Here is a 15024-nt window from a genome sequence, read left to right on the forward strand (position 1 = left end):
GAAAGCAATGATGTGCCATGGAAACTTTCACCAACTTCTATCCGATTGCACTTTGCAGCTTTTAAAGCAAAATGTTACCGCGTTTGCGGAGTTCGCATTCAAGGTAAACGCTGCAGATGCCTGCTCAGTTGGAAATTTCCTTTAAATGTCCAGCGTGCTATAGCAGGGTTTCTAATTGAATCCCAGCCCTAGTTGCTTTTGCTTTGTATTTGTGCAGTGGCTAATAATTTGATGTTGGATATTCATTTTCAGATATGTGAAATGTTACCTCTTACCGGACATAGCAAAGATGGGAAAGAGAAAAACCAGTGTGAAAAAGAAGACCTTGAACCCCACCTACAATGAGATCCTTAGGGTAAGAGAGAAGAGCTATGATGGCTGGTTATTAAAGTCCTCCTCCAGACTCCCTTTCAGCTCATTTATCACCTGATTCACTCAACAAAAGGCACATCTCAATAGGTGGTCCAGGTATATGGCGGGGTGAGCCTTTCCTTTTTTGTTCTCTATTGTTCCTCAAGCAAGGGGGGAGGCTGATTACATCAGAGGGCACCATCAGGCCAACTCCTTGAATGGCCAACTCCATGAAGTTTGAACTTGTATCTACAAAAACTCAATTTTGCTAAAAACTATTTTATTTACCCTTAAGTGTGTACATTCCTGAAATTATAAATGGGATATTGTTTTTCAACAGGAAAAGTTCAAAAATAGCTGTACACAAAGTTATCAGTGACGACACAAAGCAATCAGTGACGACACAACGCTATCAGTGACGACACAAAGCAATCAGTGACGACACAACGCTATCAGTGACGACACGAAGCTATCAGTGCTCTGTCTATTGTCTGTTTTGAATAATGTAGTTTTACACCGTGTTCTACCCCTGCAGTTTAAAGTTACCATGGAGACCCTCAAGACTCGATCACTTAATGTCTCCATGTGGCACAACGATAACTTTGGACGGAACAGCTTCCTTGGCGAGGTGGACTTGGATTTGTCTGAATGGGACTTTAGCAACACACAGATGAATGACTATGCTTTGAAAGCAAGGGTAAACTACAAGAGGAATAGTTTTGGTCGTATACAGTCTGTTTTGCAGTGTCAATTTTATGTAGGTGGTAACTCATAAAGACTGATCTGATACCAACTTGCCACAACTAAAGTTATTCTATTCACTCTAGATTTCGACACAGTCTCTCAGTCCCTCTCACTCCCAATCTATTGACCATCGAGGAATGATGAGAATAGGATTGCGTTTCCTGCCACAGATCTCCTACAGTAAGCTGTTTCTCAGACCACTCTCATCATCATCAAGCCTGTTCTGTGTTCTATTGAACATAACTTACTCATGTGTGTTTTTACTCAATTGATAGGTAAGAGGTCATCCAAAACAGAGACGGGTGAGGTGCAGATTTGGGTAAAAGACTGCAAGAACCTGCCTGCTGTCAGGGGTGCGATCATGGACCCCTTTGTGAAATGGTATGAGTTTTGGATATGTTGCACCTGGTTAAATACGGGTGTGAAGAATAATTTAGTATTTCATATCTTTATAGTGCCAATGTGCCATTTAGTCATATAAACTCTTTCAACACTATTTATAGCAATTCACTCACAAATGTAATACACTGTGTAATACAGCTTTTTTGTACTGTTGTTGAGTCCTGTTTGAATACTTTGAAAATGCATCCTCCCTTCTTTCCTTGAGGTAAGCGCTTATGCGTATCTACAGTATATGCGATTGGATAGGTATGAGGTGACCACCCTATTACTTTCACCAAGCCACCCAGTTCATATCTGTGATTACCTCAAGAATGGTAGCGAGAAAGGATAGGATGCATTTCTGTAATATTCGAACTGGGCCATTGATTGCTTTTGTCCTAAACTTACAGTATACTGTTAGAGCTAAAGAAATTCCTTGAAATGCACAGGATCAGATTGTGGGCCAGCGTGTGCTAGGCTGCTTATCTGTTGTTGTTTTATGCTATTTTAGCACCGTGCTTCCAGACACAAGCAGGAAAAGCCGACAGAAGACTCGGGTGGTGAAGAAGACGGCCAACCCCATGTTCAATCACACCATGGTCTACGATGGCTTTCGGCCAGACGACCTACGAGAGGCCTGCGTTGAAGTCACGGTGTGGGATCACGACCGGCTCGCTAACCATTTCATTGGGGGCTTAAGGCTGGGCCTTGGAACAGGTGATATACTTTTTGTAATTTGTTTACAGTTTACAGCCGGGATTCAATTCAAGGCACGTTAAAACGCAGCACACTATAACAGACTTTTAAAGGTAATTTACACTTGAGCCGACACTTGAGCCGACATGTTTTGGATATGTGGCACCTGGTTAAATACGGGTGTGAAGAATAATTTAGTGACCATGAATGCGATCTCTGAGAACATCTGGGAAAATGTATTTAAAAGGCACATTCTCAGCTGTGTAGTGCCCTCTGCCCTGCACTATAGCACCGATTGAATTCCGGCATCTAATGGGTTGAGAAAATTCCCCAAATTTCTGAATCGGATTAATGCTTTTCTCTAACGTAGCATGTCTTTATATTGAAATTGTTTCGTGAGTCGTTCCAAACCTGTTGTAGCCTAATTATTAATATTGATATGCATACACAATAAATCCAATAGGAAGCTAACTGGATCATCCCCAATCTGTCTTAACAGGTAAAAGTTATGGGTTGGAGGTGGATTGGATGGATTCAACCTCTGAAGAAGCAAGTTTCTGGGAGAGAATGATGCATTCTCACAATGAATGGGTCGAGGATGTTTTACCCTTGAGAATGTTGATAATGGCAAGAAGTTGATCAAAATAAGATGGTGTGTGAAAGGTTGTATGACAAAATGAGAAGAATGTTGCTCATTGGGTGTATCAGTTTGATGAAGTTTATAACTGATAATGTAATCAGTAATATAATCTCTCACTTTTGTAGGGGAAAGAACATACAGGCATATTGGAGTATTGTGCTTGGTGCTTAGATTCTTCTTAGAACTACATTACAAATGGGTATTTTATTTTTTGAAAGATTAAAATTTTACATAATCGTGTTTGTTGTCATACTGATCAAATACCTACTCACAAATTGTTAAGATATAGATAGGTTATGTTTTAATTGATTCATTGCAATTCATATTGATCACTATTTGTATATAATCCTATATATGTTTTCATAATGTTATTCCATGGTAAATGAACTGAAGAGAATGTTTCCACTATTGATACAACAGCATATATAATCAGAAATGTGGTGTTATGTTTTCATTGTTGTCTTTGTGAAATATATTTATTCACATTACTCAATATAGTAACAGCATATGTTTTTCATCAAAGTTAATGTTTCCACTAATTCAGGCACCCCAACAATCAATACAATATCACATGTTGGAAGAAAAAAATTTGTGAATTCAATAGTAATGGTTGCATACATAGGATTACATTTTTCGGCAGCAATTGACAGTAAGCAGTGAGAAAAAACACCACAACATTTGAAATAGACGTGAAGTTGGATTTCCAAGAGAATACAAAAAGAGCCATGATCCTATGGGAAATTTGGGACAGAGTTTTTTAAATGCTCCAGAATTATTAATAATAATAATATATCGCTGTTATTGGCAGAGAGGTTTGGAACTCTCTTTCTTATTGGTCTATTAACTAATTTACTGCAAGTCCCAAACTCCATCCCACCAAAACAGGCTGAAATTTCAGGCTGTCATTTCAAACAGCTCACTAAAGGGGCATTATCATCATTTTCACAGTGTCATGTTTTTGACTACACAGAGGTCATTGGTCTTATGGACATTGAGAGATTTAGAGTGGAGTCTTTTGGGCATCTGGTGATTATAGATCCCTCTCGCATCGTCTTATTCAGTCTGACGAATCTGGCTACCACATCCAGAATGAGCTGACTAGACCTGCCTTGCAAACATTAGAGCAGTGGAAAGGGAGGAGGTGGAGTTGAGGAGAGAAATGCTGAGGGTCTAGATGGAGTCCAGGAGGACCAACAGCCCCATCCCTCAGAGCTCTGGAGCCCCCAGAAGAGGGGTCAGGTCAGAGGACGGAACTTCTCCTGTGAAGAGGCAGCGGAGATCCCAGAAAATTGACTCCGATACGATGGAGTCCAGTCTGGAACTTCTGCTGCCTCTAGCAGTCTGCTCTCCCCTGAGGTGCCCATGGTGTCCCGCAAAAAGGACCAGGCCAGGCAGCTCCTACCCAGAGGCCACAAAGAGTCAACACTACAGCAGTGACTCTGAGTAGCCTCTGGAGCTGTTGAAAATGATTTATTTTACTTCTCCTTTATATGACCAGGCAAATGGTATAAAATATGATATATTAAAATAATATATTTATTTTTAAAAGGGAGCACTGCTAGCAGGCTCAACCCTTCAAAATGCGACCCCTGGTGTGCAAATAAATAAGCACAGCTGCGACTCTTTTTATAGACTCACGCTAGATCCTGTGTGAAAGATAGTCGCCTTCTCTTGATCAGACGTTGCATGAATCAACCAATGGTTGCAGCACCGACTGACAGATACTGCTATAACATATGATGAGGTTAGCTGAGAAGTAAAATACCTATCCATGCGTTGTAAGATCTGGTAAGCGTCAGCAACACCTTGGCAGAAGAACGCGCCCAGTTATGTATTTCCGCACTCGTCCCTAGTTACCATAGCCACAAAGTCATAAACCCTGCCTATGTCTACAATTTATCTTTATCAGATTTTAAACCTAACCACACTGATAACCTTATGTCTAACTCTAACCATAAATTAACACCGAAAAGCTTATATATGTTCTCATAAATTTTTAAAATATAGCCATGTTGACTTTGTGGCTGTGGTAACTAGTGAAAACAATTTCCGTGGCGTGCGTCGCCATTTTTGTACGTCCTTTGTACGTTTGGAAGTTATCTCCGCTAGTCAGCAAGTCGTTTTTTCGGGATTAGACAAATTTACAGACTGTCAAACAAGATTGAATGTTTTCCTACCAGAAGTTGAAGAATATTGCGAACAAATAGCTACAATCTGATCCAGTTAAAGCTTCACGGACGGTAAGTGAGGTTACTTAAAAAATGCTTTGTCATTTTGTTTTTGTGCGCAATGGCCGTCCAACAACTAGCTAATAATGTAATAGTTAATTTCTAACTAGCGTTAAATAAAAATAACTTTGACGTTGTTGAAAACACCAACTAGTTAGATAAATGTACATGTGAGTACTTATAACATGTTCCAAAAACTGAAAGATTACATGGTAACTATTGTTAGCTAGCTGACGTTAGGCCTAACGTAACGTTAGCCTTGTTCAGACAATATTCTGGCGCCTAATTTAGCTAGATAACTAAAGTTATATACAGCTGCCTTGAACAACTGCATTAGCTAGAAATGTTAGTCTACATTAGTCTTTCATTTCTCGAGAAAGACCCACACAGATAGGACGAGGATGTCTGCAACAATGTATTCACTAGGGATGCTAACTTAGGTTCGCTAACATTAGCTTTTATTTATCAGGAACATGTTATAAAACAGGGCTCTCAAACCCCGTTCCAGAAGAGCAACTGTAATATATTATTATTTCATAGTACTCTTTCTATTGATGTCTACCCAATGTGGACCTGACAGACGATTAAATATTTGTAATGTTTTAGCAATTGAATGTTCACTGTTTGGCTTTGGAATTTCAACAAAAAATCTCTAAAATCAAGTTTCAAAAAGTTATCGAAATCCTTTATTTTATTTTTTGCAAATAATTTAACCGAAACAGAACAGACCTCAAAGCACTAATCGCTCAACACTACTGATTATATTTGGTAAAGGAAACGTGAATGGCCTCCAGACAAAGGCCCTTCAAAATGGGGATTGAGGTAATGGACAGGGAATCTGAAGGATAACTAGGCCTAATTTAATGTTACTCACTGAAGCACAGGACACAATACTCAAATATGTCTTTCATGGCTAGGGGCCATGAAACCCAACATATTCATTAAACAGACTTAATTTAAGTTACTAATCAATGTCCTTACTTTTTGTATCCTCACAGGTAATCTGAGCAGTCCAGATTGGAGCAGGAATAAATTGGTGGTGACGGCATCAAACCAAAATGATCACCAGACGAAGAGGTCGTTCAGACAACACCAATGTGGAGGTTCACTCCTCAAATTGTCCTTGTGAAGTTGAAGTCACTGACTTTGTTGAAATGATAGAAAATGTTAAAACGAGTCCCTCTGAAGAAATGAGCTCAGATAATGGGGATAGTACAGTTGGATTAGAGCTGGATGATTTATTTGGAATCGACAAGTTAAACTGGACATTTGAGAAGGATGCAGTCTCCCCTCTTTTCGACATTGGATTGACCGAATTAGGTGTGGGTGACGCAACAGATCAAGATTTTTGGCTCGGCACATCCAGGACCCCATCGCCCGAAGGAGTGTCTGCTGGTCAGAAAAGGAAGTGGAGAGATGACCCGTCTGGGCACATGATCAACAAAAACGCCATCGCTGCGCGAATGAATCGTCTGAAAAAGAAGGAATACGTGAACGGGCTGGAGAATAAAGTTGGGTCTCTGTCGTCAGAAAACCGCATACTCAAACAGGAAAACGTCCAATTGAATAAGCGGGTAGAAGAGTTGGAAGATGAGACGAGGTACCTGAGAGCCGTGTTGGCCAACGAGAGCATGTTAGCCCAGCTGTTGTCAAGGCTGAGCGGTGTGAACGGCATGAAATTATCTTCCTCGCTTTTCCAGGGGTCCAACAAGAACGACGACCACGATTATGCCTTGCCCAGGAAACGTGTGAAGGTGGAGGAGAAGGAGACCTCTGGTGGCGTCTGTCTGCACGTGGACAAGAACAACGTCTCAGTGGAGTTCTGCACTAAGTGTGCAGAGAGTGCAAGCACGTCACTCAAAATGTAGGGTCAAGTACTTTTATCTGTTTTCAGATGTTGAGACTGAACCTGATTAACTTCAGAGTAATGAACGTCAGGGGAATTTGTGAACACTGTTAAAACTATTTGAGAACATTACTTAAGAAATGTTGAATGATTTTGAGCATGTGTGAAAAATCTTATGAAACCAATGATTTAAGTACACGTTACTCGTTAAACCTTGTTGCCAGTTTTCTTCTAGGTGATGATTGTTCTACCATGCTGGATGAATGGGTTACAGAACGTCCCTGTCTGCTTGGCTCCATGGTAAGGATCTCAGATCAAGAAAAGCTGATGATTTGATAAATTCTAAGATGTGTTTTTCAAGTTTTATTTCAAGTTTTATTTATCTTAGTCTACACCAGCGGCTTTTTAAAGTAACATTAAGTTTACACTGGAACATATCTTTCCGTCATAGTTTTTGAGTAATTACTTAAATATATGTTTGAAGGTCTTTTCTTTTAAGTTCTATGCATCACGCATATAACCTGTAAATATTAAATCAAACTGATTGCACTCCCAAATATAAAGAAATGGGGGTTGTTGAATTTAAGTCAAGCTTTATTGTAATCGTAAAAAAAAAATATGTAAATAGAGTACAGTGAGGTTTCACAAAGAGTTTTCATAGTATACGATTATTAGTTAATATTGGCTCTCAAACCAGAATGGGTAAAAACAACAAATATAAATGGTTACCATGGTTTGGTTAGAAATAGTCTTTTTGTGAAACGTCACTATTCTGCTGAAGGATGTTTTCATTTAGCGCCCCTATTTTTCTTTATTGCTAAAGTGGATTCTGCTGTTGGGGAAGCTGAAGAGGCGGGACCCGCTGCTGCCAACTTGGCCTGGTATTTTTTTAAAGGTAGTATAACAAAGGGTGTAAGTGACTACATTTAACCAGTAACCCATAACACCTTTGAAAAAAGTAGTGAATTTATTGTGGATGACAAGTGTTCCACTACCTATTGCATTGACAATATCAGAGGTCCTATAACGGTTTGTTCACAAGTTTAACCTGACTTGTTGACACATTGGTATGTAACCCAGTTGTTCAAAAAACTAGTCAAACTATCTTATTATCGATGTGATCCTGATAGAAATGGACATCACCAATTTTGTATAAAGTGACAATCTGTCTTAAAAAATGTTATGTAAAATACAAAGATGTTGTGCCAGGAAACATGTCCCAACTTTTTTTTCCTAAATGAGAGAACAATGTTTCAGGAACATGGGTATGATTAAATGATTGACAATAAATCTTATTTTGATTATACACGTTTCAGTTATGTATTTTACCTTGAATGTGACCCAATGTATTTGATATTAACACATCTCTTTTTCTCTTTTCAAACAGCAAGCTCTTTCTGCAGACAAAGGTCTATCAATTCCTCAACAAAATGGGAAAAAATGTGGTAATGGTTTGTGAGGCCTCATTTCAGTGGAGAGCTCAAAGCATACTCTATGTGCATACGCCTATTAGTCCGATGTACTTGTTTTTAACATAATGCTGCTGCATTTAGCTTTAAAGTGATAGTACACTCATAAATCAGCTTCAAGTTTTCAGACTTCAAAATTGCTTTAATTACTGAATAAGTTAATGTCCCACACCACCACCAGTATAGATCCAGCTATATGCATTAATGTCCCACACCACCACCAGTATAGATCCAGATATATGCGTTCATGTCCCACACCACCACCAGTATAGATCCAGTTATATGCGTTCATGTCCCACACCACCACCAGTATAGATCCAGCTATATGCGTTCATGTCCCACACCACCACCAGTATAGATCCAGCTATATGCGTTCATGTCCCACACCACCACCAGTATTGATCCAGCTATATGCGTTCATGTCTCACACCACCACCTGTATAGATACAGCTATATGCGTTCATGTCCCACACCACCACCAGTATAGATCCAGCTATATGCGTTCATGTCCCACACCACCACCAGTATTGATCCAGCTATATGTGTTCATGTCTCACACCACCACCTGTATAGATACAGCTATATGCGTTTATGTCCCACACCACCACCAGTATAGATCCAGCTATATGCATTCATGTCCCACACCACCACCAGTATAGATCCAGTTATATGCGTTCATGTCCCACACCACCATTATTGATCCAGCTATATGCGTTCATGTCCCACACCACCACCTGTATAGATACAGCTATATTCGTTCATGTCTCACACCACCACCAGTATAGATCCAGCTATATGCGTTCATGTCCCACCTCACCACCTGTATAGAGCCAGCTATATGCGTTCATGTCCCACACCACCACCAGTATAGATCCAGCTATATGCGTTCATGTCCCACACCACCACCTGTATAGAGCCAGCTATATGCGTTCATGTCCCACACCACCACCAGTATAGAGCCAGCTATATGCGTTCATGTCCCACACCACCACCTGTATAGATCCAGCTATATGCGTTCATGTCCCACACCACCACCAGTATAGATCCAGCTATATGCGTTCATGTCCCACTCCACCACCTGTATAGAGCCAGCTATATGCGTTCATGTCCCACACCACCACCTGTATAGAGCCAGCTATATGCGTTCATGTCCCACACCACCACCAGTATAGATCCAGCTATATGCCTCAATCCCAAATTAATAAAATAAAAAATTCAGGTTCTGTTCAAAATGATGCAAATTAAAATACTTTTGGATAGCACTTATCTTTCCCTGGGGTTGAGGCATTTAGTGGGATTTACACACCTGGTAGCTTGGGCCATTGACTAATTTAGACATAAACCACTTCTGAGGTCTGAAAATATCTAATAAATAGTGTAAGGAACTGTCACTCAAGTTTATCGAGCTGGACGGCATTCCTGTGATATTTAATGTGGAGAACCCACAACGCTTTGCTTGGCATTTGGATCTGAAAAGTAAATGGTTCGCTACTTCACAAATTAACTTGGTTAAAGGTACCATCCTTAATTAGTTTTTCAGCGACATGGCTGACCCAAACACTTGGTTTGCTATAAAGCTAAAGGATGGGTTGGAGAAATGTAACCACCTTCAAATTCATAGATGAAGCTATGGATGAAAGGAGTGACAATATAGTTTTGCACGTATATTTTGAAGCTATACATTGTTTGAAACAACCTTATATTTTGGGTTATGATGGGGTAAGCTCGGGTGTCATTAAGTTGTATTCTTCCAAGAATCAGTGGGTATATATTGATATGCGGTAGGTAGGTGGCCAAAAGTCACAGGTCATAACAAGGCATGCAAGGCTACTTATTTGGGCATACACTGTACTAAACAGTTTTTTTTTTATTATGAAAAATGTGGAAATTTTGCCATATATTGGACATACGAAACCGTAAAGGGATTTGAGAGCCTGTTAACAGACATTGAGAGCATTTTTAGGCTGATGCACATTGCTGTTTACCTGAGGTGTACATGATTTTCAAGGACACCAATCAGACACCGTTGAAACCATCATAACCAAAAACTTTTTTCCTAATCCATTGTTTACAGTTATAGTGTATATAAACAGAGATATTCTTTAAAGGTCTTAAATACCAAACTTACCCTAAAGGCACGATACTTGATTCATTCAGCAGCCCCGGCACTTGTTTTGCTACAAAGCTATAGGATCACAGGGCTGGAGAAATGTAACCACTCAAAATTCATAGGATGTATGTACTGACTGTCCACGTGATACCTTTAACCATATTTTGAAGCTAAATAGTTTCTTGCACTGAAAGTAGACCATGAGCCAGTTGACTGCACTTTGGATTTGGATTTCTTAAAACAGCCACTTCGAACTCCAGCCAACTTTAGCCACTGCTAACCAAAGGTCAATGGGAGTGATGGGGGTAACTGTCCAATATTAAAAATGTCATGGTCAAATAAACTGAAATCAATTACTTGATTTGAAATCAAAAGGTGATTTAGCCAAAAGTGAACACTTAATGGTTGCCTTCATCACTCCCATTGATTTTTGGTTAGCAGTGAGTGGCTGTTTAAAGAAGTCCAAATTGTATTTAGTCTCCTGGCCTATAGACCACTGTCAGGGAAAGGAATCATTTACATTTACATTTGATTAATTTAGCAGACTAGTGCGATTTACAGGAGCAATTGGGGTAAAGTGCCTTGCTCAAGGACACAACCGATTTTTAAGGAAGTATGCTTGTGGATTCGAACCAGCAACCTTTCGGTTACTGGCCCAACGCTCTTAACCGCTAGGCTACCTGCCGCCGAATCATGAATATGTGTGTGTTATGCACTAGGTCTATGACCTGTACTATAATTGAAGGCTGTTCTTTTGCACTTAAATTGTCAAAATGTATTCTACACTGGTAAAATGGTTTCCTCGACCAATATTTAGATTACCTGGCCTGCTAGTAAATGACAATAGCCAATATCAATAATAGATTTTCATATCACTATACAAAGCAAATGTTTCTCATTAAGTATCTTGCCTACCTGGCTTGATATTAATAACTCAATTTGATGCCATTTTTACTGTACAATCCAAATTGAATCATATTTGCATTATTTATCAGTTGTGCTACCCTAGGATTTGGCACTCAGACCTGTGTTTTCATGTCGGGCCACTCAACATTTTTTCTTCTGCACCCGATGGTGTTATGCACATAGGGTATGTTGTATGCTTTTTTTGAGGACCTTTGTTAAAGGGATACTTCAGGATTTTACGCCTTTATCTACTTCCCCATAATCAGATGAACTCGTAGATACAATTTGTCTCTGCATGCAGTTTGAAGGAAGTTTCTAACTAACGGTAGCGCAATTGGATATCTGCTAGCATGCCCTAACGCTAGTTTTGTATTGGCTCGTGAAACTACCTCCCAACTTCCTTCATACTGGACAAAGACATGAAAATGGTATCCACGAGTTCATTTGACTCTAGGGAAGTAGATAAAAGGCCTCATTGCCAAAATCCCAAAGTATCCATTTAAAAGATATCAATTTAGAACACTCAGTTTATGGGCATTTAACACACAGCTGTGAGGTAGGCTGGGATTTAAACAGAAACAACTATTGTATTGTGTCTCCCGAGTGGCGCAGTGGTCTAAGGCACTGCATCGCAGTGCTAGCTGTGCCACTAGAGATCCTGGTTCGAATTTTCTTTATTTTTACTATTTTCTACATTGTAGAATAATAGTGAAGACATCAAAACTATGAAATAACACATATGGAATCATGTAGTGAGCAAAAAAGGGTTAAACAAATCAAAATATATTTTATATTTGAGGTTCTTCAAATAGCCTTGATGACAGCTTTGCACACTCTTGGCATTCTCTCAACCAGCTTCACCTGGAATGCTTTTACAACAGTCTTGAAGGTGTTCAAAGCTAGCATCGCAGTGCTAGCTGTGCCACTAGAGATCCTGGTTCGAATCCAGGCTCGTAGCCGGCCGCGACCGGGAGACCCATGGGGCGGCGCACAATTGGCCTAGCGTCGTCCAGGGTAGGGGAGGGAATGGCCGGCAGGGATGTAGCTCAGTTAGTAGAGCATGGCGTTGCAGCGCCAAGGTTGTGGGTTCGATTCCCATGGGGGGCCAGTATGAAAAATGTCAGTATGAAAAATTTAAAAAGAATGTATGCACTCACTAACTGTAAGACACTCTGGATAAGAGCGTCTGCTAAATGACTAAAATGTAATGTATTGCGATCCTGATTCGGAGGTGTAACTTCCTAATCACTAAAATTGCCATTGGATCATGCATCACAAATGCATTTCAAAATATTTGATTACAAATGTGTGATGCCAAGTAAAAACTTTTTCAAAATGCAGAACAGTTATACAACCTGATAATCACCAAATGCATGCGTTAATTTACATTAGAATTAAGGTATAACGTATATTGAACTAGGCATGTTATTTACTGGCTGTTACTGCGGTTCCACTTGAAACAGCAGAAGCATTTTACAAGTCTTGACCTATCCACAAGGGATACTTTAAAATAATTGTAAGAACATAGGCCTACTGGTAGAAAGCACATGAGGGGGTACTCTGGGCAGAGCAAAATGTGATTGTGGATTTAAATTATATTTGTAGTGCTCAAAGAATGTTGACAAAAGGGGAGGATTTCTTTTTAATGTAAATTGACAGCATAACAATGGGAATTAGTTTGAGGATGTGCATCTCATTAATATAAGGCAAGTTCTTCAAAATCAAGGCGGATTCACAGGCTGTTTAGACAGGCAGACAATTCTGATCTTATTTAATTGGTCAACAGGCCAATTAGTTGTAAAAATACAACATGGCACATTTAGGTTTGTTTAAAACTGTTTTAATTCTCAAGCTCCTCATCACCGGAGGTGGACAATTGAAGCAACTTCAAGTAGCTGTCAAAATATCTGGAGCTTAGGTAGGTGCCAAAGAACCTGTAACACAATCACAACACCCATTTTCCTCAGGATGTGTTGGGTAATGTTCATCCAAAAACGGAGGACGTTTCCCTTTTCTGGCATTGGTGCAGTGTTCTACCTGTTAGATAATTAGAAATGGCATAATTATGCAAATTCAGTCAGCCACTGTATTAAAAGTCCATCCTACTTCCCGGATCATGTCCCACACTGAATGGACTTAAAGATTATTTCATCAAATTCATGAAAACGCCTTGATTTGCTATAGGTAAAATTATATTCGTAGATGACTTTACTCAATGCCTTCTATGGAGGTTTTCGATTATGAAAACTAAAACCTTAATGAATGGCATCGGGTAGAAGTAAATTAATACACAAATACTTAAAATGACCACGTTTTTATGAATTTGTTATGATCTTGAAGGACATTCAAAAACAGTTTGGGACATGATCCCGGAAGTAGGCGGGACTTTCATACCGTATTGATGAAACCTTTGTTGGATCGATACTCCGCGAATAACCCTGGTTACAGATCTAGGATATGTTTCCCCTCCAACAATCCAAACATTAAGGGTAGCCCAAAGGCCTGCGGGTGGCATATTGAGTAGGTTTAATTTGACCATCCAAACGCATTGTATGCAGCCGGCAATACAGTCATATCCCTCCTGGACCGTTTTTCTTAATTTTTTTTACCTTTATTTAAGTAGGCAAGTCAGTAATGAGCAAATTCTTATTTACAATGACGGCCTACACCGGCCAAACCCGGACGACGCTGGGAACGGTTTGTACCTAAAACATTCTCCATTCAGGCTTTGATTTCTTCAACTTCATTTAATTGCGAGACGGTGGGGGAAAAAAACGGGAAATATGCATACTTTCCTTATGAAATGAAACACCATTTTCCACCACCATGCTTGAGTGGCTAAATGCTAATCCCGAATGTTGTGTATAGTTTCAACAGGATTGGCTGAACGCTATCAGACCAGGGGTTCCGTTTCTTTAATGTCTGCTGCATTAGTAGCATCGCATTAGTGGAAACCAAGACTGTTCTCAGGGCAGGCCTGGTTGTAGCTAGATATATTTGAGTCGCGTTGGGGAATTTTTTTCACAGTAAGTACACTTCTTCAAACAAGCAGCTGTGTGCAATCAGGGACAACTACATCTCGATCACAATAAGTACATTTCTTTAAACAAGTCAGTGCTAGCAGGTGAAATAAGTCAGGTGTTAGTTTAGACAAAAGACAGTGGTAGTAAAGGGGGGTTAGAAGGATTACTATTATACTATTCCAGGTATTCCTTAAAGAGGTAGTGTTTCAAGTGTCTCCGGAAGGTGGTCAGTGGTCGTGGGGGAGCTTGTTCCACCATTGGGGTGCCAGAGCAACAAATAGCTTTGACTGGGCTGAGCGGGAACTGTGCTTCCGTAGAGGTAGGGGGGCTAGCAGGCCAGAGGTGGATGAACGTAGTGCCCTCGTTTGGGTGTAGGGTCTGATCAGAGCCTGAAGGTAAGGAAGTGCCGTTCCCCTCACAGCTCAGTAGGCAAGCACCATGGTTTTGTCGTAGATGCGAGCTTCAACTGGAAGCCAGTGGAGTGTGCGGAGGAGCAGGGTGACGTGAGAGAACTTGGGAAGGTTGAACACCAGACGGGCTGCAGCGTTCTGGATAAGTTGCAGGGGTTTAATGACACAGGCAGGGAGCCCAGCCACCAGCGAGTTGCAGTAATCCAGACAGGAGATGACA

General features: G+C 40.2%; 2 protein-coding genes across 7 annotated transcripts in view; both read left to right on the forward strand.

The window, feature by feature from the left end:
- Positions 1-3382, forward strand: part of sytl2a (synaptotagmin-like 2a) — a 55615-nt gene extending 52233 nt beyond the window's left edge. The window contains exons 14-19 of one of the 5 annotated variants that reach the window (XM_041893665.2): positions 253-355; positions 887-1048; positions 1179-1275; positions 1371-1476; positions 1988-2193; positions 2672-3382. In XM_041893665.2, coding sequence (XP_041749599.1) covers positions 253-355; positions 887-1048; positions 1179-1275; positions 1371-1476; positions 1988-2193; positions 2672-2811 — 814 coding nt within the window. In that variant the 3' untranslated portion in view covers positions 2812-3382. The remainder of the gene's footprint in view (positions 1-252; positions 356-886; positions 1049-1178; positions 1276-1370; positions 1477-1987; positions 2194-2671) is intronic. The other 4 variants (XM_041893666.2, XM_041893667.2, XM_041893664.2 and 1 more) reach the window with 4 other exon arrangements.
- A 1464-nt stretch (positions 3383-4846) lies between these two features.
- LOC121579245 (CREB/ATF bZIP transcription factor) lies at positions 4847-8190 on the forward strand. 2 transcript variants are annotated; one of them, XM_041893668.2, is made up of 4 exons: positions 4847-5052; positions 6039-6904; positions 7111-7186; positions 7710-8190. In XM_041893668.2, the coding sequence occupies exons 2-4, from the start codon at positions 6099-6101 to the stop codon at positions 7788-7790; spliced, it is 963 nt and encodes a 320-aa protein (XP_041749602.1). In that variant the 5' UTR covers positions 4847-5052; positions 6039-6098; the 3' UTR covers positions 7791-8190. The 2 variants fall into 2 exon arrangements, with proteins under 2 accessions (XP_041749602.1, XP_041749603.1); XM_041893669.2 differs by having other exon boundaries at positions 4848-5052; positions 6039-7186.
- Positions 8191-15024: the final 6834 nt, after the last annotated feature.

This window comes from Coregonus clupeaformis, chromosome 13 (genome assembly GCF_020615455.1).
Source record: "Coregonus clupeaformis isolate EN_2021a chromosome 13, ASM2061545v1, whole genome shotgun sequence".
Classification (NCBI taxonomy): Eukaryota; Metazoa; Chordata; class Actinopteri; order Salmoniformes; family Salmonidae; genus Coregonus; species Coregonus clupeaformis.